This window comes from Panicum hallii, chromosome 5, assembly GCF_002211085.1.
Source record: "Panicum hallii strain FIL2 chromosome 5, PHallii_v3.1, whole genome shotgun sequence".
In the NCBI taxonomy this organism is placed as follows: Eukaryota; Viridiplantae; Streptophyta; class Magnoliopsida; order Poales; family Poaceae; genus Panicum; species Panicum hallii.
Window position 1 is genome coordinate 8,031,932 of NC_038046.1, and position 23,459 is coordinate 8,055,390.

Here is a 23,459-nt window from a genome sequence, read left to right on the forward strand (position 1 = left end):
ATGCTCAGGGTATTTCTAGGATTCATAAATAGGTCCTTACTCTTTCCGAACATTTACAAACAAGCCCCTGGACCCCCCGCTTAACCCCTGAAACCACCTTTAGCGCGTCATTTTATGTGCGAAACGACCTTCGATCGACCCGAAACTTTACCACACCCTTTCTAGTATAGTTTTAGTCATGCCATTAAGAAACCACCCAAAGATATCACCCCTAACTCCGTAACTAAATTATTTCCGATTCAAGCCCAACGATAAAAGCTTTTAGTTCTTTCGCTTGATTGTATGTCTGTTTGTTTGCGTCGTAGGACACGGAGTGAACGAAGAAGTTCCCGACTGCGACCAAGCAACCGAGGACCAGTTCTGCGACCCCGAACCCGAGGGACAGTACTTCGATCAGGACCTTCCGCAAGGACTTGACGATGGCAAGTTCAATTCCGCCCTTTGATGCATATTTCTGTCCTAGTTTTTATAAACACAACCCAGTGGCCCGTTTTATAAAATTGCATGGTTTTGCGTGCTGAAAACATGGTAGGATAGCCACCTTACTTGTGATAACCATACCTTGACCATTTGGTTTTGCAAAGAAAGTGTGTGTGCGTGTGGGAAGGGATAAAATGTGGTTTTGAAAAGTGAGTTAGACGGGATGGATGGCATTTCTGTGTGAATTGCCGTTGGTGTGCTCGTACCTGTGTGGTTGAGCGTGGAAGAGAGATATCCATCTTGTCACCCCTAAGGACCGAGTTGATGTGTCGTCTCACCTAGCTTCCTATCGTACAAACCACTTGACCGTTGTATGGGCAACGGCTTGGCCTAACCCCACTAGTTAGTCTGATAGCCATCAGGAGGGCTGGGAGCAACGGGTGATCAAGGAGACGGGATAAGCTCTGTGTGACTTATGCCCCGGTTAAACCTCGGTGTTAGGTCGAATGACCCCTTGATAGATCCCGTGGTGGCTAGCCAGGTCTAGCTAAGGTGGGTAAGGGCTTTGATGGGATCTGCACCGGCACTAAGGTGTTCGTGCTGTGGTACCCCACCTGTGGGTAAAGTTGCACACCTCTGCAGAGTTAAAATCTATTCGAATAGCCGTGCCCACGGTACTGGGCAAGTTATGGTGTGGTCACATAACTAGTGTTTCTCTCTGGGAATGGTTGAGCTGGTGTGAGTTGTTTGGAAAGTATCCGGCAGTTGTGCCGTGTGCTACGGCGGACGGGGAGTCCGGTAGCGGTGTAAAACTTGAATCCGTGTGGATCAACATCGTGTGCCCCGTGGTACTGGAAAACTTGTTTTGAAAAGTGCTTTTAAAACGAACCCCTGCGTATAATTGTGTTTCCGCAAATGAACCGTAACTTTATCCTTGGATTATCCTGTGCATTTAATCCTGTTATTCCTCCCCTCCGTGGGTGTGATTGGACTTGCTGAGTACGTTCGTACTCACCCCATTCTTACTTTTACAGTGGAAGATCCCGACTACATCCCCGAAGACGTCGAGTAGGGTTCCGTCCTGCACCCAGTCTTGCCTGTGGGTGAGATCACCGTTGGAATTCCGCATGGCGCCAGACTCTGATGATTCTCTTTTCATAGCCAGTGTAGTAGTGTGGGTTCTAGTTGTAATCCTCGCGATAGTGGCGCTTCACTGCCCATTACCGCGTAGAGTTGTACGGTGAAGTACCATCTGATGTAATAAAAGTGTTATCAGCATCCTGGGACTGATAAATCGACACTTTTAAGTCTTCCCTGATGGGGGGGACGCTTCAAATCACTAGCTGCAATAGAAGGTTACAGACCTCCCAAGGCTGCCACACGAAGAGGCAAGCTCAAGGGCGACGCCTAGCCGGCTAGGAGCAAGCTCCAAGAGTAACAAACCCAAGAACTGCCGGCCAAACGTGAACCAAATGCTCATTTGAGTGGGGGAATCAGTAGATCCGCTCTCCAATCGAAGTTTGCTGCCTTTTCTCTCAAGATTTGGTGGTTGGATGTGAAGATCCACTTGAGAGGTGTGTTGGGAGCAATGGAGGAGAGAGAGAATAGCTCTGGTTCTTTCTTCTGCGAATATGAACGTTGGAGAGCTTGCTGGCGTGGTCTGTTTCCGTTATACCCCTCTGGTCCCAACGGTACATTAAGTGCAGTACTGCCGCACCCATCAAAACAACTCTGCTGGATGTGAAATTTTGCTCGCTGTTTTGGTTAAGTATGAGGATGTGGTTTTCAGGATTTGAGCATTTGGTTCAACAGTTGGACAGTTGTTCTTGGATCCCTCTTTATAGTACGGCTTTTCTTAAACTCAATATTCAAAATATAAAATAAATTAAGCCTTCATGAGTCAAGATAGCCATCATATCGATTTGGAAAATCCTCCAACCTGTACATCATCCTCCTTTGTAAATTCCCTGCATGTCATCTCGATGAATCTCATTAGTTCCCTAATTAGGTGGTCATCAACACCAAAACCCACAAAGAGCTTGATTGCACTTACAATAACTAGGATCAGGCGGGTGCATTCCGCCATCTGGCTGGGGATTATCTCCGACATATCCTATTTCTTGCTCAAATTTCTTCGATATACAGACTCCTATCTGAATCCATCAACGGAGTGAGAGGGGTAGAGTAGAGAATAGACAAGCTACGGGAGGTGCTCAATCTCCACTGTATAACCATGTTCCGTCTCCCTTGCAGCTTTCACATGTTCCGGCGATTGGCTGTAGTATGTTCCGCCGATTGGTAGCGGTCCGTACTCTCTCCGTCCTAAAAATATACCACTCTCCCATCTTGAGAATTCAAATAATCTAAATTTGATCAAATTTATACAAAATAGTATTAATATTTATATTACAAAATAAGTATTATTAGATTAATTATGTAATATATTTTTACACTAAATTTATTTGGAGATCTAAATGTTAGTAATTTTTATATAAATTTAATTAAAATTAAAACTGTTTAACTTCTCAGAATACAAGAGTTAATTTTTTAGGACACGGGGAGTAGGAATTTGGAGATGGCAGGATGTCCACCACCACCAGCTCTTCGACACAAGCCTTATGTTGTCTGCTCATCGGAACGTTCCAGACTTTTTATCCGTTTTGAGAGGCGTTGAACTTTGAAAAATCGTATTAAAAAACTCTGAAAAAAAGGCTTGCTGCCGGTTCGAATCTTTGGACCCTGTGCGACACAACACAACCACGTACAGGTACTCTAGCAACCGCGCGATATGCCGTTCTTTCAATGTTTGTTGGCACATTACTAGGAGAATGTCGTCCAATCATGAAGGGTGGTAGAATAAAGGCCAAACCCGAGCGTCGGTGTTTGTGCTAAGCTATACGTTCGTTGCTCTCCGCGGTATTTGTATTCCAGGCACCGCACTAAGATTTTATGATCCTATGGCCGAAATGACTGAAAGTGATTCTTTTTAATTCTTTAGTATAAATTTTTAAAATTAAGATAGAGAATCACTTCATAGAATCAGGAGAAACTATTTTTTTAGCTTTCAGCCTCTTAGTTCATTTCGCAGAATCACTTCACAGAATCAGTAGAGAAATAGTTTTTTCTAAAAAACTGCGAGATTCTGCTGGATTCCGGAGAGATTCTGCTCGGGAGCTCTGCCAAACGCACCATTCCTTTTGTTTTTTTATTTTTTTTCATGTGCGGAACCAGTCAGTACTGCTGCATCGACCACGCAGATTCCACCATTCAGGTCCAAAAGGCCTAAGCGTAGCGGCAGCAAGAAGCCCAGCCAAGCATGGAGGGATAGGTTGGGCAACAGGCCCATTTCGTTTGCCGTCCATCCACAGCCCGAAACGTGTGGATTTCGAGGCCTCCTGCGTCCCGTACTGTTTAAAAGCTTGACACTGGGCAGTGGGCTAGCTGAAGAACAGATGGGCATGGCTACTTGGCTACTAGTAGAGCCGATGCATGGTTAGCTCTGCAGTACGGAGTAGGTGTGTAGGCTTGGGTGCGGTGCGCCGGTGCCAGCCATCCGCGAGGAATCGAGTCATCAGTGCATGAGAGTTACTGACCGGCCCTGTGATGGAAAAGGGAGAAAAACTGACAAAGTGCGCCTTGTAAAAATGATCGCGTGAAGCTAAGGATTGGAGACAGACAACTCTACTTCGTACTAATAGATAGATACTCGTAACTAATAACGCCATTAGGGCAATGGGCCCAGACCCAGGTTGAGCCAAATTAGAGCTAGGGCTGGTACGAAACCGGCTTTACTCATGTATAATTCCACCATGGATGCCTCTAGCAAGTTCTGCAACACATGAAACCTTCAGCGGCAAAGGAACAAGCAAAAGGTTGGAGCACATTTTTCCCATGAGAAGTTATATATACTGCAATGAGCATTAGCACAAAACAAAGGGAGCATGAAGCGTTCGGACGCTTCGAGTGAGGACCATGCAACTGAACTGGGGAGCACATCACCATGGCCTGTTAACTTATTCAAGGAGACTTTCAGAATTGTTTACTTACTACAAGCCACAAGCTGCCTGGAATCTAGGCCGCTTAGTAGTTTATGCAGGATACCGAAAAGGTCTCTCTCTTAGCCATCGGCTTTGTTCCGAAGAACAAACAGGTCCTGATGAGCCGCCAATCCACATCTGAGGGGAGAACAAGTCACGCAACGCGTCACCATCCCGGTAGTTAATCTGGCGCTGAGTACCGACATGGACTGCCCTTAATCTAAAGCCCCTCCCCCTCCATCCTCCAATCTACTACCCGTATGGCCGCAGCGACTGGCGGCGGCGACGAGAGCGCAGTGGTCCTGGCGCGGACGTCAATGTCCCGGGGAGGGGCGACTGAAACGGACGTGCAGTGTTAACGCGCATGCAGGCGCTTTCCCGCACGCGGCCGACGCCCTGCGCTGCTGGCTCCGGACCAGCTAGCGGATCCGCGCCGAACTTTTTTTCTGCGGCGCCGGCGCCGCCGGCGCATCTGGCGGTTGTGCCGTTGTGGGAACGAAAAGGACGCGCACGTCCAGATTCCCCAGCCCTGGCCGCGGGCGCGGCTGCCGTCGTCGGCTCGTCGCTGCCTCGCTGGGCTGCGTGCGACTGCCTACGCGCATCAGGAGCTTGCGTGCCGGCCCGACGGATGCGTTGCGCTCGTGATCCCTACCCAATCATGCATGGTGGTCTCAGCCGCACATAACTGCGCTGCTCGCAAAATTCGTCGCCAATTATTGGGTTTAGGCGCTCCGAGTCGCCACGTGCTACGCAATTTTGGCACGCATCGTATCTTGGGAAGGCGCTGTTTGTTGGCCAAACTCCTACGTCCCTGCTAGTAGCCACTAGTACTCTCTATCCTGCTACAGTCCTTTTACTCCAGGATTGTACTCACTGAACAGTGCATGCTTTTCTCGGTGACTCAGCTCATGAAGTACATACGTTCCCACCGTTTCAAAACTAACATACAAAGAAATATACTTGGCCAAAATTTTATCCTAACAAAACCAAATACGCCTCATGATGCAAATGCAGGGTAAGGCAAAATGCATGCTGCTGGATCTACTGCTGTTTGCCCCTTTGCTTCCGGTGGCCTCAGCTGATGCAAAAGGCCCCTTCCTTCCTGAACAACATGCGGTAGTGTCTCCGAAGTAGAACCATCGATCTAGCCACCAGCTGAAAGAGGATAGCCGCGTGCGTGCTGTTTTTCTATAATCCACGAGGAGGAACGTACCATGAAGCTTTGTTAGATTGTGCCCTCGATCTGATCCTTACTTAACCAGCGTACGAAACGGCCCATCTGCCGCCCTCTTGTCCATATAAAACTGCCCGTCCCGTACATACGGGGCTACGGGGTAGTGTGTGTGTTCCGTGCTGCGACGCGCTACAGTAAACTACTTACCCCTGACTCCAATCCATCCTTTTTATTAGACCCGTTTCTTAGCTCGTGTCCACAGACCGCTTGCCCCGCGCGCCGCCAAGCCAAGCATGGACGCCCCCAAGCGTGCGAGTTGCGGCACTGCAGGCGTTGCAATTGGCTCAGCCGTCGGAATCCACCGCGCAGCGCGCCGGCACCGGTCGAGTACGCGACGATCCTGCCGCCGCGCATGCTGTGAGCGGCGAGCCCACGCCCGGGCCCGGCCGACCGAGCAAGACCAACACGGAACGGCAGCCGGACTCATGATGTCACGCACACGACGACGAGAGGCGAGGCGGCGACGGGCGAGTTGGGCCGCCAGGCGCCTCATTATTCGGGCTCCGCCAGGCGGCCAGCCAACCAACCCGGCCTCCCCTCGTCATCCCTCCTCCTCTCCTCCCTCGGGAGTTGGGAGACCCGGCTCGGCGCCGCGGGGGCGGGGCCCGCTCCGCTCCGGTTCCCCTTTTCCCAAAACAGCCTCCGCACCCGTATCAGCGCCCGGCCCCAGGACGACGGGGCCCCGCCAGCGTCCCGGCAGCCCGGCCCGAGGAGCGCGCCGCAGCGGTGAGGCCGTCTCGCTGGTTTCGTGGGGCCGGCGGGCGAGGGGCCCGCGGGGCAGTGGGCTGTCACGAGGGCGGGTCGGGACGGGGAGGAGCCAACAAGCCGAGCGGGGGGCAGCGGAATCTGGGATTTCCCCAGTCGCCACGCCTCGTCCCGCTCGGTATGGTGCGGAACAGGGGAGGAGACGGGAGGTTCGATTTGAAGCGACGCGGCCACGAGAAGGTATACACGGCGTCGGATTTTGCGTGTGCGTTTGGTGGGTGTGGGCTAAATTTTAGCTCTATCGTGTTAAATTTTTTTATTATTTGAAAATATTAAATAAAGTTTAATTATAAAATTAGTTGTAGAACTTCTGCTAATTTACAAGACGAATCTAATACAATATGTTAATCCATGATTAGCAGATGGTTACTGTAGTATCACAATAGCAATAGCAAATTATGGATTAAGTAGCCTTATTAAATCCGTCTCATAAATTAGCACCCATCCATATAAAAAGTTTATAAATAAATTTTATTTAATATTTCTAAATGATAAGATTATCGTTTGATGGGACGAGGCTAAACTTTATTCTTTGGACCTAAACATCTTTACGAATTAATCATATCTTGTAGTTATGGCTATGAAGTACTTCCTCCATACTAAATTATAAGTCGATTTGGCTTTTCTACATTCATAAATTTTGCTATACATCTAGATATAATATATATGCAGATGCGTAACAAAAACTATAAATCTATAAAAGTCAAAATGACTAATAATTTAGGACGGAGGATGGAGGTGGTACTCCATAACCAATATTTTTTTATTTTATTATGATTAATGCAACAGAGTACTAAAATCCAATTATCAATAGATTTGATGGAGGGTTAATTTAGATGAGATGGAGGTCTATTTTAATGATTACTACAAGTATTTTAGTAGTAAGGATTGAATTGCTAATTTGGTTGAACATCTCTAATTATTAAAAGAATATTTTTTTGATATTGGAGGAGAGAGTAATCTAGATATACTCTTAGCTCATGTGCGTGTTCGATAATACATATTCATATTTTTCTCCTTTTATATTCTAATATAATTTTTACTAGTTTTGCAGGGATACTGGCAAAAGATATTAGATGGTTTATAAGAGTATAAGGTTAGACTGAATTGGGAAACTTTGACTTTTAGATGCTTAAATATTGTGTTGAAAAATATAAACATCGCATGAATAGATTTGTTCCTATTGGAGAAATGTACTCCCTCCATTTTAAAATAATCAAACATTTACAGTTCAATTTTCATCCTAGAAAGTGTTTTTTAACTTCTAGTGAGTTTCAATTATAAACCAGCAAAATTTCATTAAAGCTTTGGCTGTCTACCCAATTACATTTCCTCATCAACCATAGCTGCCACAAAAATTATCGCAGTGGACAATATCCTTTTCGTATATAACTTGATGAAATATGATATCAACAAATAGTCATCTTCTTTTGTTGCCACATGGTAATTATGGTAATTGATATTCTCAAACACCTATCAAATGCTGCTTCCCCTCATCCGGAATAAACATCTACTTCCTCCATTCTAAATTATAAATTATTTTAATTTTTTTAAATATTGTTATACACTTGCATGTACGTCATGTCTAGGTCATATCTAGATACGTAGAACAAAGAGAATATTAGTAGAAAAACTAAAATAATTATAAAGATTCTATAGAGTACTCCTTTTAAATCGAAGGCACTAAGTAACAAAAACAGTCGTCATGCTGTCTTTACGCTGCATAATCGCTCACACCTGTAGTCGTGTAGTTGTGCCTCTCGACGGTCCTCACCCCAGTAAAAATCCTTTTTTCTTCTTCCAGTGAAATCTTTTTTTACTAAGGCTAGCGAAATCCTTTAACATGAAGAATGGAAAACAGTTGAAACTGTAGTGCGGAGAAGCATCATAAATGGGAGGGCTAACACAGAAGAAGCATATACAAACATCAGCATCCCCCCATCCATCCATAAGTTAAAAGCCCAGCACCCGCACAACACACCAAGCTTCCCCCCCTCATCACCAGCTCCTCCATCCCGGTCCTCTCCTCCTCTCTCCCTCCCCCCTCCTCCCCTCCTCTCCCTCTCCAAACCCCATCTACGTCGGCGTAGGGTGCGGGGGCTGGAGTTGGAGGAAGCATTTGTGACGATTCTGTGGCGACTTCCCCAGATCGGCAGATCCATCTTTCTGGGTCGTATCTTTGGGCGATTTGGAGCAAAGCCCCCAAATAGTTTGTTGCAGGAAGGAGCCGCCTTTTCGCTGCTCCAGCCTCTCTATGAGCCTCTGCTCGTCGTTCTTGGCCTCGGATCATATATCCATCTAGGAAAAAGAGGCCACCTTTGCATTTATTCTTTTGCCCCTTCGGAGTTCGCCCTCGTCAAGATTTGGTGGGAACCCAATTCACTGCGATTCCCTTGTGGAAAAGCGCCGCTTTGGTTCCTGTTTCCCCACAGCTCCCAACTCTATATATCTCAATCTCTCGTTCACCTACTTGCCTAACTTTCTTTTACTTCGATCCACCAGTTTGTGGCTTCCACGCCTCGGCATTCGGTAGCAATATATTGATTTGACGCAAACCAGATCAATCTGTGGCCCTTGTTTCCGGAGGGTTGTTGTGCTTGTTCCTGTTCTTGGTCGGAGGCATGGCGGCGGCGAACGGAGGTGCCGGCGCGGCGCTGTTCAGCGAGGAGGAGCTGCGGGAGGTGAGCGGGGTGCGCCGGGGGGAGGACTTCGTGGAGATGACGTGCGGATGCACCAGCCACCGCTACGGCGACGCCGTCGGCCGCCTCCGCGTCTTCGCCTCCGGCGACCTGGAGGTCAGCTGCGAGTGCACGCCCGGCTGCCGCGAAGGTCAGAGCCAGTCACCACCACGGCACTTCTCTCGCTTTTCTTTTTTCCCGGCTCTTGATTTCATGTTCGTGCATCGATTCGCGTATGGTGTTTGATCTCTGGGTCACGGCGTCTTGCCCCCAAAGCTGAACCTGCATGCAATGCCAGTGCACGCGCCGCGGTGCCGCTTGTGCCCGGCATCGCCTGCTTCTAGTGTTTGGTACCATGCTGCATCCCATGCAATGTTGCTCTGGCCTAGCTTGTGTGCCTGTTGGCTGTTGGTTTGCCTTCTCTGCAATCTGAATGTTAGGATGCGCCGAACTAGTTTGGTTGGTGGTCATGCGCCCCTGGGAGTAATTAATATCACTTGTATCATTCATTTGGCATAACTGACCTTTCGTGTTGTTGTCTCTTCACACCCTCTAGTCTGGTACAGCACATGAAAGCAGTTTGTCCTTGATACCTAATGCACGTCGATTCATTCTGTGTGCTCTCTTTGCATGGATGGTGGTGATAGGATTTGCCCCTCTGTTCAGTCGTGGTGTCCATCACTGCAGGTACAGCACATTGTTACCTCTCTGTTTATGTTCAGGCTGTCGTTTGCATGGATTAGCATCTGTTCTCGTTTGGAGTTGCATGCTGCTGCTTTCTTTTGTATGCAAAGTGGAAGTGGCCTTTGTCATCTTCCATTGTGACATAGGATGCTTGTTTGCAACGAGTGAGATGTGAAGATACCGTTGTCTCTGTTTCTGACCTTCTGTGTTGGTACCTGGTGGCCTTAATAGTGTCTCTGAGATCTGTAGATGATATTTTCTGCTTCTCATCTGCAAATGCCTATATTTCAGTGTGCGTCCATACTGATGTTTTAGTAGATTATTGCAGGCGACATAAAGATATAGATAACGTAAGTGTTGTGACTGCCAGTATTGCTGCATACCATGTACAAGACCTTGAAACGATCTGTATCGGAGTTTATGTCTTGAACCTAAAATGTTTGAAAAGTTACATTTGTGTGTTTTTGAGCCTAACATGTGAAGCAACAATTGTCTTCTTTTATTCAGCTGTGCTAGTAAGTTCTCATTTGTTTTGACACTTTTTTCCCTTTTATCGCTGGTATTCATAGTGATAGCAACATGGCAAAGCGGTAAAAAGGTAGCAGCCAATTATGGTTTGCCATATATTCTAAAGTTCAGGATTTGTTTATGAAATCTAGATATGTATGTGGGATTTAACAAATGGGATAGGCTCTGCACTCGAAATATGCAGTTCCTAATGCCAATAATTTATGACGGCCACCTGCAGCCTTCTATAAGATGTGTATCTATCTGGGGCTACATACACTACATACACTGCGATGCTCCTCGGTGGAGCAATCAGGCACCCAGTTTTCTAGGGAAGTTACTTTGTTTATGTGCTGCTTGGCTCGAGTGACATCACAGATCAAGAAACTTCAAATGGTTCTTGTTTTATTTGAATTGAAGTACTCTTAAAAATGCGTGTATATCTTCTAGTTAAAACTCATTCTGCTTTGTATTATGTTTATGGTATGACTTTTGTTAGTACATTTCTAGGTCATACCTTGGAGATAGCATTTGTTTAATCATCTAGTGAGCACAACATTGTGTACTGATAGCTCTCATTTTCATGATGGTTCAGTATAACTGTGATATAAGTTAATTTTGTTACTTGAAATTGCAGAGAAGTTGACACCTGCTGCCTTTGAGAAGCACTCTGGAAAGGAGACCGCTGGAAAGTGGAGGAACACTATCTGGGTCATGGTTCAGGGAGAAAAAGTGCCACTGTCAAAAACAGCTCTGCTCAAATACTACTACTTGGCACACAAATCCGGCAATGGTTCTCACAAAGGTCGTAATGGACGTCCATCTCACCGTGATGAGTTCATCCGCTGCACAAGATGTGGCAAGGATAGGAGATTTCGGCTACGGTCAAAAGAAGAGTGCCGTGTTTACCATGATGCTCTTGCCAAAATTAACTGGACATGTGCAGATTTGACAACTGATAGGTATGTGTTTGGACTTTTTGGCTAGTATATTGTTAAGTCTGAATCTAGCTAGATTTCAATGCCACCATTTTAGATCCATCTGTAGCTACTGTTTTTTTTTTGAAATAAACTAGCTACTGTTGACTTCTGTTGTTTTAGCCTAGTTAATTTTGTGGCTTCTAGTGTTTACTTCTATCAAGCTACGACTGCTAGTGTAATGACTTTCAGTTGTCTATCAAAATAAGTTTTTCTGCTCTCTTTGTGTTTACTGTTTAGTGTTCCATAGTATAGTGTTTGCTAATTTCATCAATGCTGCCATTCTCCTAGCTGCCAGTTTTCTGTAGATTTTCTTGGTTGATATGGATATGAAGCTATGAACTAAGTACTAGTGGGTGGAGTGGATGCCCTTTAGCCGCTGGAACTTCCCATGTTGTCCTACTGGTGGTGTTACTAGAATAGTGACAGGAATCCCCTGAAAGTCGAACCGCAGGCTCTGCCAAGGCAAGTGGTTGATGCATATCCAGTACCATTATTGGTAAAGCCAGTTGTGGTAGCAGACCACTGCTAAAGCACATTGTTTAACTGTAGCATGGATCAGATGCTTTCAGTATCGTATTGTAGGAAACTAGGAGCTAGGAACTGCACGCCTCCAGTGCAATTTGTGAACTGTTGCCATCTAAGTTTCTGGCTGAACATTGGCAGATCTCTGCAGGGTTCCTGTCGCTTGCTTTGCGGCCACAGCAACACGTTCAGTAGCATTTGTGCACTCCTTAGCTTGCCTGCAGGATCATTTGCAAAAAGTTCCCACGATGCTTATCTGCCAAAAATTCCAACTCATAATTTTATTCCTCCAGAGAACTATCTGACAATTTCTGAATACTTTTTTCCTTGTGTCAATTTCTGAATATTTGTTTCCATGTGTCCATTTCTATCATTTCCATCTGTTTGACTGCAAATCCTTAGCTTCACTGTTCTGACTCTCCTGTACCACCTCCAGGGTCACCTGTGACGACGACGAGGAGCGAGCAAGCCGCAAGGTGCTGCGTGGCTGCTCCCGCGCCACGTCCTGCGCCGGCTGCATGAAGTGCGTCTGCTTCGGGTGCGAGACCTGCCGCTTCAAGGACTGCGGCTGCCAGACCTGCGTCGACTTCTACCGCAACTCGAAGGAATAACTGGGAGGACCTAACACCATTCATTCCATTGGCCAAGACACCAAAAATGGCCTCGGCCGCGGTAAACCGGAGGAGGCTTTAGCTAGTTCACCCGGGCTGATCGTTGCCCTCAACATCCAACATATTGGGACGGGGCAGGCCGTTATCCTGAACAATTCCGTTCTCTTATTTTCCATGGCTGGCATTCGTTGAGTAGCAAAGGATGCCAGCCAATTTTGCTACATAGTACAATTTACCAACAGTTCTGTTCTTTACTCGCATCGTTTTAAGATCCTATATGTGCACTCTGCTCGGTTGCTCTAATCAATCTAACGAAATAGATGTGCCGAGTTTTTTTTTTCCGAAACTTTTGGGAAATTTCTGACTATTTCTCCAAATTTTCAATGTTTGTGGTGTCTTCGCCAGTGTGCTGGTATTATGACCATTCTTTTTCAAAAAAAGAGAGCTGTGACTCGCATTGTTGTATCTGAGTTATGGGCGGCCAGCCACAAAGGTTGACCTTTTGCCAGTTTTGTCCGGCCAGCACGCAGCCCCTTTTCTGGTCGCGTACAGCTGTGACCTCTGCGACTCTCGGAGCCTGGTATATGACCATGTTTGAGATGCTACGTGTCTGCACCTGTGTAACGTGCTGCCAACGTGTTTGCAGACGCGAGCGCATCGTCTGCGTAGCATGGGTGGATGGGCCAACCAGTTTTGGCCTGTTACGCGGTCGGGTTGGGGTTGGGGACCCACGGCTCGGGTGCAGCCCGCAGGTATGCCCGGCCCGGTCACGCGCGGCGGCCTGGCCAGCCACTGTTCGGCGCTCGGAGTGGAGAGCGTCGGCGCACCGTGCCGTGCCGCCGGGACTCGGACTCTGGCCGTCCGGCGCGCGCGCGGCGGCTCTTCTGCGCATTGCCTGCGCCCCCGGCCCCTGGTGACGGCCGCCCTGCCGTGATCCTAGCCTGGCGTGTTGTTGATGGACATCATCCCGCCAAGGTTTCAGTGCACGAGCGGCGAGTCGAGCGGGCGGGGCGGTGGTGCGCCGCCTGGTACGTGAACAGTGGCGGTGGCGGGCGCACCTGTGGTCGAGTCATTCAGTTGTAGCGCCAGGCGCAGAGCCAGAGTTGCCCAGTCGTCTGTTCGTCGACAAGTGGAGCAGCGCGGCCGGCAGAGCCGCAGAGGCCTCTCTGATTTTTTACTGTTCTCATTCCATAAAGCGTGAGACTCCAGGACTCAGGACGACCTGCGTGCGTTGAGCTCGAGCCCGTCTCGTGATTCCTCCTGTGCCGCTGCAGCTGCACCCGTCCGGTTCCGGTCCGGATGAGAGCAAACACGAGGTTCGAAACGTGGAACTTGGCGGCCACATTTTGTCTACGGAGTAGTAGTATCTTTCTTCAGGAGCACGCATGAGTCGTTCCGGCCGGGGCGCATGCACATGCGGGCATGCGGCGGAAGCGACGTGACGGCGACAGAGGCCGGCACGGTGGATCCATCAAGAGATTCGCTGAGCCGGAGGCGACAAGGCTGGCGCGGCGAGATACCAACCGAGGATCGCCGGAGTCCGGTGCACGCGGCGACGCTGACGTGGGAGCCGGGACTGAGGCTGACTGGCTGGCCGCCTGGCCGAGGCTGACGCGCTCTTTTGCAGGCTTTGCGGTCGCAGCGCTGCCGAGAAGGGCTCCACCTCCACGCCCCCTGAAAAAAAGGCATCGCGCACTTGGCACTCACGTCTCCCTCTTCTCGCTCTGGAGTCTGGACTCTAGCGGACCGCAACACCGCAACGGCATCGAGCGTAAGCGGAGGGATGATGGATCTGCATCCGCGTCCCCTACGAAAGCGAAGTGCCATCGAGGACCGGCGCTTCACTATCCTCGCATCATTGCATGCGAACGAACGGACAGCCGGCCAGGTGTAAGGAAGGGGAGATGGACACCGGCGTGGCAGTTCGCCTACGGGAGCCGAGAGGCGAGAGCCGTGCATGGGCTATCGATCGCCTCTCGGTGGCTCGCTTTGCTGCTAGTGGGACAGGGAGCAGGAGGAACGCGGCGTCCAGCTCCAGCAGTGACAGACAGGTCGGTCCAGACTCGCAAGCTGATAAGCAACGGCTGCGAAGGCCCCACCTGTCAGTGAGTGCCTCGGACATTTCCAGTAGCAGCAGCTTCTTTTTTTCTCCTGAGAAAAACTTGGCCAAGTTAGCCAGTCAGTGCCCGCTCCTTTGGACCCGGGCCTAGCCTTGACTGGCTGCGCCGTTTCCTCTCGCCGCTGTCTGCATGCAGTGATCCAGGAGCGAGCGCACCACCGACCTCCTTCCCGTCGCCGTCCCTGATAAATCCTTGGCCAGTTCCTTCCATGGGCTTCCATTTCCACAAAAAAAGATCTACATGCATGAGGAGTGAACGCCACCCAGCCCTGCAGATCTGTAGAGGAGGAATCGATTGACTGAAATAAAGAACAGTTGGCGCGGTACGAGGATGGTGACCATGAAGCTGGGTTCCAAGCCGGAGATTTTCGTCCTCGAAGACCTCACATGGTTATCCCGATTCCTCGTCTCTTTTAGTTGTGTAGATTTACGATGTGTTCAGCCCCACATTATGTTCATCCAGATCGCATCCCTTTCTGGCCTCTCGGCATTTCTTATAGATTCATCATCATTTTCTTTGAAAAAAATGTAATATGTTTATCCATCTTACCTACAATTAAAAGATGAATTCCACGCGTGATCCATCAGATCGAGTATTTCCATCCTTTTGAGTTCCAGAATTTACTTATGTGAGATCTTGCATTGATCTTATTACCAGGAGATGCACTACCGAGCTTGAGAGTGATGTCGTTGTCGAGGTAGGAGAGATGTCCTTCTACCTCCACAAGGTTAGTGCTACCACTGTCTTTGCTACACTCTTTTATTAGAGTCGTGATCCTGGCATGCTCTGAACCGCGGCGCCTCCTCGGTTGGTATGCAGTTCCCGCTGCTGAGCCGGAGCGGCGTGCTGCAGCGGATGATCAGCGAGTACCAGCCCCCGGCGGTCGGCGGCGGCGGCATGTGCACGCTGCAGCTGGACGACATCCCCGGCGGCGCCAAGGCGTTCGAGCTGGCGGCCAAGTTCTGCTACGACGTCAAGATCGAGCTCAACGCGCTCAACGTGGTGTGCCTCCGCTGCGCCGCCGAGTACCTGCGCATGACGGACGACTACGCCGAGGGCAACCTCATCACGCAGGCCGAGTCCTTCCTCTCCGATGTGCTCGCCAACTGGAAGGACTCCATCAAGGCGCTCGAGACCTGCGAGGGCGTCCTCCCCACCGCCGAGGACCTGCACCTCGTCTCCCGCTGCATCACCGCGCTCGCCTCCAAGGCCTGCGCGTCCGACGCCGCCGCGCCGCTGCTCAGGAACGCCAGCGTCGACAAGGACGCGCTCTGGAACGGCATCCGCTCGGGGGACACGGCGTCCGCGGCTTCGGCGGCCGGGATGGACTGGTGGTACGAGGACGTGTCGTTCCTCAGCCTGCCCATGTTCAAGCGCGTCATCCAGGCGATGGAGGCCAAGGGCATGCGCGCCGAGAGCATCGCTGGCGCCATCATGTTCTACGCGGGGCGCTTCCTGCCGGGGCTCAAGCGCAACACCAGCTTCAGCAACGCGCTGGCCAGCTACGGCGCCGACGGCGGCGGCGGCGGCGGCATGAGCAGCCGGAACATCACCCCGCGCGCCGCCAGCGTGTCGGCGCCCTCGGAGGGCGACCAGAGGTACTTCCTGGAGGAGATCGTGGCGCTGCTGCCGACCAAGAAGGGCGTGGCGTCCACCAAGTTCCTGCTCGGGATGCTGCGCACGGCGATGCTCCTCCACGCCAGCCCGCTGTGCCGGGAAAACCTGGAGCGGCGCATCGGCACGCAGCTCGAGGACGCGTCGCTGGACGACCTGCTCGTGCCCAACCTCGGCTACCACGTCGAGACGCTCTACGACATCGACTGCGTGCAGCGGATCCTGGACTACTTCATGTCGTCGACGGACGGGATAGGGACGGGGTACACGTCGCCGGCGCTGGCGGAGGACGGCGGCGGCAGCCTTGGGGTGCCCCAGGGAGGGACGCCGTCGACGTCGCTGTCGCCGATCACCATGGTGGCCAAGCTCATGGACGGGTACCTCGCGGAGGTGGCGCCGGACACCAACCTGAAGCTGCCCAAGTTCCAGGCGCTCGCCGCCGTGGTGCCCGACTACGCGCGCCCCGTCGACGACGGCATCTACCGCGCCATCGACATATACCTCAAGGTACACGTCGCGCGCTCTATACATTGAGGTTTCCTTCCGTGATCTCATCGATCGGCACGCACCCGCATTGCAGTCGCACCCGTGGCTGTCGGAGTCGGAGCGGGAGCAGCTGTGCCGGCTGATGAACTGCCAGAAGCTGTCGCTGGAGGCGTGCACGCATGCTGCGCAGAACGAGAGGCTGCCGCTGCGGGTGGTGGTGCAGGTGCTCTTCTTCGAGCAGCTCCGCCTGCGCACGTCCATCGCCGGGTGGTTCTTCGTGTCGGACAACGCGGCGGGGGGCGACGTCGCGCGCCCGCACCATGGTGGCGCCATGGTCCCCAAGGGCGCCGCCGCCGCCGTCGCAGCCAGCACGCAAGCAGAGGTGGACACCGACGCGGAGGACGACGCGCCCGAGGGTAAGGAGACCATTGCCGACGTGAAGGCGCGGGTGTCGGAGCTGGAGAAGGAGTACAAGACCATGAAGCAGGAGATCCGGCGGCTCGGGAAGCCCCGGAGGTCGTGGAGCCTGCTCACCAGGAAGTGCGGCTTCGGGGCCAAGGTGTAACAAGGGCAGCCCGCCCTGCCGAGCAGCAAATAGAACCTTCCCCTCTTCAGTTTGTTTAGGCAGTAGCCTCGCTTTCGTTCCCAGGCCTTATCTTTCGTTTACCAGTAGTTTTTGAGCTAGCTAGCTATAGTATTATGCAATAATTATGTTCTTATGCTTTGCACGGATTATAATAACGTAACTTGAGCACCGTGAGCAATATCTTCTCAGGTTTCTGTTGTTTCTTGTGGAACCCCTGAAATCTGTTTATTTAGTACTCCCTCTGTCCAAATTATTAGTCGTTTTGGCTTTTCTATGTGCATAGCTTAGCAAAATTTGTGTATCTAGAAAAGCCAAAACGACTAATAATTTCGAATTGGAACGGAGGGAGTACTTGATTATCTGGACCTGGACAGCAAGATGCAGTAAAAACAAAGACAACAAAAATATCATATGAAGTGAGTATATGTTTCAGCATGATTTTGACAAGATCAAAGCCACATTCCCAGTGGTGCAAATAATCACTCAAGATCAAAAAGGAACAACGATGGTCACGCAAGTAGTTAAGAGTACATATCAGGTAGGAAAATGTATTCCCCTAAAAACTTAAGTTACCTATAAACACATCTGAACCTAGGTAAGAGATAAAGCTCTGGTAGCAAAGGCGGTATATATTACATGAGGGCGAGAAGGCTATAAGTTATAAGTAATCTCAGAGACGCACTGCATTTGTATAGGGATGTACAAGAGCCGGCACCAATCGTCACACCCTGTTTCTCTTCCGCTCAGGAAGGCCACTCTATCAAAAGGCATTTCGCATCGCACCACGGGCCGCCTCGCGTTTCATCTCTGCTTCTTTTCCACTTCCACGGAAGTACATGTATACTTGCTGCATTTTCACATGTTCCAAATAATGAATCTCAGAACAGTTCTTTTCTGGAATGATCAAAACTTGAGGAGAGAATACGATGCATTGAGACTAGCTATGCACATAGACATCATGTTCCTAAAGAATGTCCCTACACATCAGTGAGCAAAGGTAAAAACACGAAACCCACCTGAATGACAGCGATGCTGAGCAGTGATTCAAGGCAGAACATTCCAAATCCAATGAAGTAAAATATCTGTCAAACCAAAAGTGTGAAAAAAATAGTGTAAACAAGTGAGTACCTACCAGACAATATGTGAACTTGGCTAAACATGTATCATTGAATATATTTGAACAGCCAAACAGAAAAGGCAAAGCATCAAGTATTCCCAGGCCTGTGGACTAGTGCAAGATGCAAGAGGTCCATCACAAAAATTAAAGGTCAGATCCTATGTAGGTACTAGGTAGGGATCCCTCATATCTCGATGTTTTGCTGGGCATCATATAGCTTTATTATGAAATGATTAACTTGAACTAGACCCAAGTTAAGCAGTGTAGACTTACCCCCACAATAGCACTCCTGCCTATGACATCAATGGCCGGCAAAATTCCACTGTAAGAACAAAAATTAAAAAAGTAATTAGACACTAAATAATATGAGCGAGTTAGCATTGTACACAGATAATAGTTGGAAATATAGCTGCTTCGGTGTTCTTACAACTTTACAGCAGCAATAGGGTTGGTCTAGGTATATTGAGTAAATTTTAGCAGCGTTACTAGGTGAACATGTAAAATTAACACAAAATAAGATGACAAAGTGGGGTTGCGGACCAATTACTCAAGACAATTTGATAATCACCAAAGTGGTACTTTAAAATAAGGTAACACTTGTGAAGCATGTGCAAAGGCTAAGTCAGCAGTAAATTTGGTCAGTGTCCGAGCAGAGCTCTCTTATCCTCATGTAACTATCAGATTTCGGCATGACCCAAAAAATAGTAACTTCACTTAAAAAAGGATAAAAGTCCAAATCATGCAACACTTACGCCAAAGATTTTCCTTTGAAAGGAAATGGAGGAGCCACAGCAGACCAGACACAGAATAGTATATGGAGCTGGAAGGATCAAGATCATTAGCAAGGAGTAGAACAATGTTTTAGTCTAATATATGAAATGATCATCATCTTACCAAGTAAAACAAGAAAAACCACCCAAACTTCAAAGCACTTTCAGTCCTGTAATAGACATTTCAATAAGTCAATATGTGAAACAAATGAACATACAAAGTGGCAATGTGCACGAATAGTCAAGGAAGAAAAATATACACCACCTCATCGCATTATAAAGTGGGCGATACCATAGCACATAGGCCCCAGGGACACCAGAGATGAAGTAAATGATGGCTAGCAACCAGATCATGACACCTATTCAAGTTTGCCACCAGATTAGTTTCAAGTTGGTAGCAATTGCTTCACAAGATGTAAAAATGAAGTCCACAATACGCCCATACCTTCTCCTTTAATCCATGCTGCTGTAGTTGCAATGATGTTCCAAAAAAGACAGGCTGTCAATCCTGCATGACATCAAAGGTCGCACAAATAAGGACCTTGTTGGAGCAATATTATGCCAATGCATGACCTTGTCTAGATCTCATCCGCCAACTTTACTGTCTGCTAGTCTGCTTATCATCTGAGCATACCATTAAACTATATTCCTGGTCCCAACTACAAATATGAGAATTTCTTTGGACATTTTTTGATAATGGTTAAAAATTTAAGACCCCCAAAAGAAGAGTAATATGGTTTACATGTTAATCTACAGGGTTCACTATCAAGAACTACATTTTGGAAACAAAGCTGAGGCTTGATTTTCTTTTCAAATTATCTACCTCAAAAGGTATATGCAGTCAGCACAGGAGAAATTTTTTAAACCAAAATCCATGTGCAATTTATCTCAGTTTTATATGATGCCACTTCTCACATGACAGTAAAAGTTTTGAATCCAATGAGATAATGCGGCAATTTGATTAATTTGGAGGATATCTATTTCTTGGACATGCAGGTCTTCAGGAAGCATCCTAGTCACAGTGTTTGACAGATAGCACGTCAAAAAATTGAGGCTTAGCTAAATAGTTTACTTATTTTGAAAGCTATTTTCTACAATTGGAGGGCAATGAGTAACCAACACTTACCTAGCAGTGAAGAAAATGCCAGATACTGCATCCTTTGTAGGTGAACTGGTATCTCATTTGAAATATCATGATGAATAATGGGCATAAAAGGAGGCCAGTTCTTATCTTCAATGACAATACCAGCTGTCAAAAGAAAGGAAAAATGCATCAGCTGCCAAAAGAAAGGAATTGAGCATATTATTGAAAGACAGACCAAACAAGTAAAATGATTGCAACAGCACGGGCAATAAGCAACAATTAATTTAACTTCATTCTTAGAGAAAAATGGGAAACACTGAAGTAGATTTTGCAAGAATGGAGCACATAAAGTAAGATACCATGCAAAGGAGCCTTTCTAAACCACTAATTAGCAATAGAAAAGAGTAAACTAAAGTCCTAACCTCTACAGTGCCAGGTTTGCTTGAATTTTCTTCGAACATACCTAGACCAAAACTTCTGCATACATAAATGACTAGACCACTCTCAAAAAACTTCCTATAAATCTCATTAACAAACTGACAGTTTGAGAACATCACATGATTTCAGTCTTTAATTTTTTTATTAGACATATCAAGCCCATATATAAGAAATAATCTACCTCTGGCTGCAGCTTCCTCCTTTCTTTTCAGTTCCTGAGTGTCAAGGAAACAAAGGGGGAAAAATCAGGTACTGTATTCAAAGAAATGAAACATAGGTGAATGACTATAACACATCTGGGTTGTTTCAAATATATGAAACATCGCCGAATCAACTTTTGCTTCTTCCAGTAGAACTGGTCAACAGTCAAGTTACTCAACACAGGTCACCCTTGGGTTCAGTATATTGGTCCATTATGTGGAAATGTCTCTCGTGTGAACAACAGAGCAAATTCTAGAAAAACGAACAAATGAGTAGAAGTGAACTGTTGGTAACAATGTGTGGTTTCCACACGCATTGTTACCCTTCAACTAATAGCACTTAAGTGGATGCATGGAGAGTTAGAGATTCCATGTTCTCCATGTTACTCATTTTTCAAAGTTTCAACCCAAAGGTGCACTAAGATGATTTAGGCAGTGGTTAGTAGTGTTCTGTTAAGCGTGTCATTCCAACTTCAGCTGATTAGCTCCCATACTGCATTGTGATTGCTGTTTCAATAACTCTGGAAAGGTAAATAACACAATACTTTGTGGCTCTGTACTGCTACATATTTAAGCACAATAAAATCACAACATGTAGGAGCCTTGCAGGATCATCCAGGGCATGCCAGGATTTTCAATTTTTCATCCATGAGGGGCATGCCAGGATTTTCATCCATGAGAGGATTTTACTATTGCATGAAGTAGAAGCACTTCATGGATTCGTAAAAACATGGTTTGATCAAACACGGGGCACGCAGTATAACATGGTTTCAAGTTTTGATTGCAAAGGCACATACCCTTTCCCGTTTGTTTAGCTCAGCCTCCTTTGCCTGCAGTTCTTTCTCCTTTTTACTCAGGTCCTACATTTACATAAAACATATTAACAACATGATCAAACAACTACAAACACATCAATGAAAGAATATCTGGGATTTATTTAGGATCAAACAACATCTATAAAAATAGCCTGAACTCCACCACTTGATTGATAACATTGGATGTGACCTTCTGAAAAAAATAATTCAAAAGGGAACATATGCACAACATATTTACAGTGTTGGAGTGAAAGAGCATAGTAATAAGATTTTTCTTAGGCAGAGCAGATCTTGTAAATATTGAATCGCACAATAACAACATAATGGGAGATCATGTACCTTAGTTGAATCAAGAGGTATGTCTACTGTGGCACCACGATCATTGTAGAAGCCCACTGGTTCATGAGGAAGAGGTGGCATCTGAGAATTGGAAGCAGGAGGTACACTTCCTCCCTGCAGAATAAGATGCATTAGGAAGATCAATCAAGCAATATTTAAGAAAACAGACCAAAGATTAGAGCCAACTGGAAGTTTGATTTGCATTATCTACAAGCAGAAAATGCTGCCCGAAGATAAGATGCATTATCTACTGGGAGTGTAGATGGAACAAACAAGCATGCATACAGACTTACAGAGTCCCAAACTCAAGATCTATGCAGCCAATTACAAGTTTCCACAATGAACTTCGACAAACACTTACTGCTACAAAGAGTGCTTAATCTCGTTGTGTCATTAATAATTTGCACCGAAAAATGTTTTTACCATATCATACATCAGTAGGTCTTAATATAACCCCACAAATCAGAGGATGACAACCCCGCACCCCTAAACCTTAGTAGCAATTTCCAAATTTAAGCATCATTTCTCCCTTGAAAAACACAGAACAGATATAGACACAGCCATGTCCTATCCTGGCAACAACCCGCAATCAGCAAGCACCACGCAAGCCCAAGCACAGACCGGCACCTCACAATCGAACCCGATCCTAAACCACCAACCCTAGCGCCAACAATTCGGCAGATCCGAGCATCCATCACCATCGACGAGTACCAACGAAGCGTCCTGACCAGAAACCAGCGCCAACGACCTCAAAACCCGGACCCAAACCCAGTTCTGCATCCACGCAAGCGCGGGAGCAAGCTTCCGCATGCCTACCAGATGAGTCGCGGCCTAGAGCGGGGAGCAATCGCTAGACCCGGCTACAACAAAAGTACACCGATTACTCACCGCAAAGGGGTTGACGTCGTCCTCATCGAACGGGTTGCGGTCGTACCTCCCCGCCATGGCCGCCTCCTCTGCTGCGGCGGCGGGGTCTCCGGCGAGGGAAGGGAAGGGGAAGAGCAGCACGGGGCGGGGGCGGGGGGAGTCCAACCTCCAACGTGACGGTGGCGACCAACTGCTACGCGGCGACCGCTTTCACTTTAGCCGGTGTTGTTTACTTGACGAAGTGGGTTTGGAATTTCGGATGGGGGGCTCTGATTTTATACTCCTACGGCTTTGGTTGCGTCCCCGTGGTGCCTGGTTGACCAGCGCGATTCTGCGTGTGCTGGCGATGCGGCCGACAGGTGGGGTCGGTTCGGCAGCCGGGTCGCCCGGCAAGGGGGAACCGAGTGGTGGTGTAACGCAGTGGCGTCTCTTGAACTGTGCAGGACAAGAGAACTGTCAGCGATTATCAACGAGTCCTTGCGGGATTAACCATTGTTCGTTAACGAAAGACGAATCCAAAGTTTACGTACCCTAATTAACTCTTAAGATTTGTCGGTAAGCAACACGCAAGCAGCATACACGGGC

At 48.1% G+C, this 23,459-nt stretch overlaps 3 protein-coding genes across 3 annotated transcripts; 2 read left to right on the plus strand and 1 right to left on the minus strand.

Annotated features, from left to right (window-relative positions):
- Positions 1-8,398: 8,398 nt before the first annotated feature.
- Positions 8,399-12,692, plus strand: LOC112895921 (protein ULTRAPETALA 1-like). The gene is made up of 3 exons (XM_025963924.1): positions 8,399-9,285; positions 10,963-11,287; positions 12,264-12,692. The coding sequence occupies exons 1-3, from the start codon at positions 9,078-9,080 to the stop codon at positions 12,436-12,438; spliced, it is 708 nt and encodes a 235-aa protein (XP_025819709.1). The 5' UTR covers positions 8,399-9,077; the 3' UTR covers positions 12,439-12,692.
- Positions 12,693-14,795: 2,103 nt separating this feature from the next.
- On the plus strand, positions 14,796-17,405 carry LOC112894776 (BTB/POZ domain-containing protein At5g03250-like). The gene is made up of 4 exons (XM_025962585.1): positions 14,796-14,947; positions 15,216-15,285; positions 15,378-16,679; positions 16,753-17,405. Exons 1-4 carry the CDS (start codon positions 14,889-14,891, stop codon positions 17,221-17,223), a joined length of 1,902 nt encoding a protein of 633 aa, XP_025818370.1. The 5' UTR covers positions 14,796-14,888; the 3' UTR covers positions 17,224-17,405.
- Positions 17,406-17,651: 246 nt separating this feature from the next.
- On the minus strand, positions 17,652-23,126 carry LOC112894381 (secretory carrier-associated membrane protein 2). The gene is made up of 12 exons (XM_025962071.1): positions 22,896-23,126; positions 22,008-22,121; positions 21,651-21,713; positions 20,835-20,868; positions 20,258-20,380; positions 19,577-19,639; positions 19,397-19,490; positions 19,256-19,301; positions 19,114-19,181; positions 18,635-18,683; positions 18,261-18,326; positions 17,652-18,091 (listed from the first exon to the last, which is right to left on the minus strand). The coding sequence occupies exons 1-12, from the start codon at positions 22,950-22,952 to the stop codon at positions 18,005-18,007; spliced, it is 864 nt and encodes a 287-aa protein (XP_025817856.1). The 5' UTR covers positions 22,953-23,126; the 3' UTR covers positions 17,652-18,004.
- Positions 23,127-23,459: the final 333 nt, after the last annotated feature.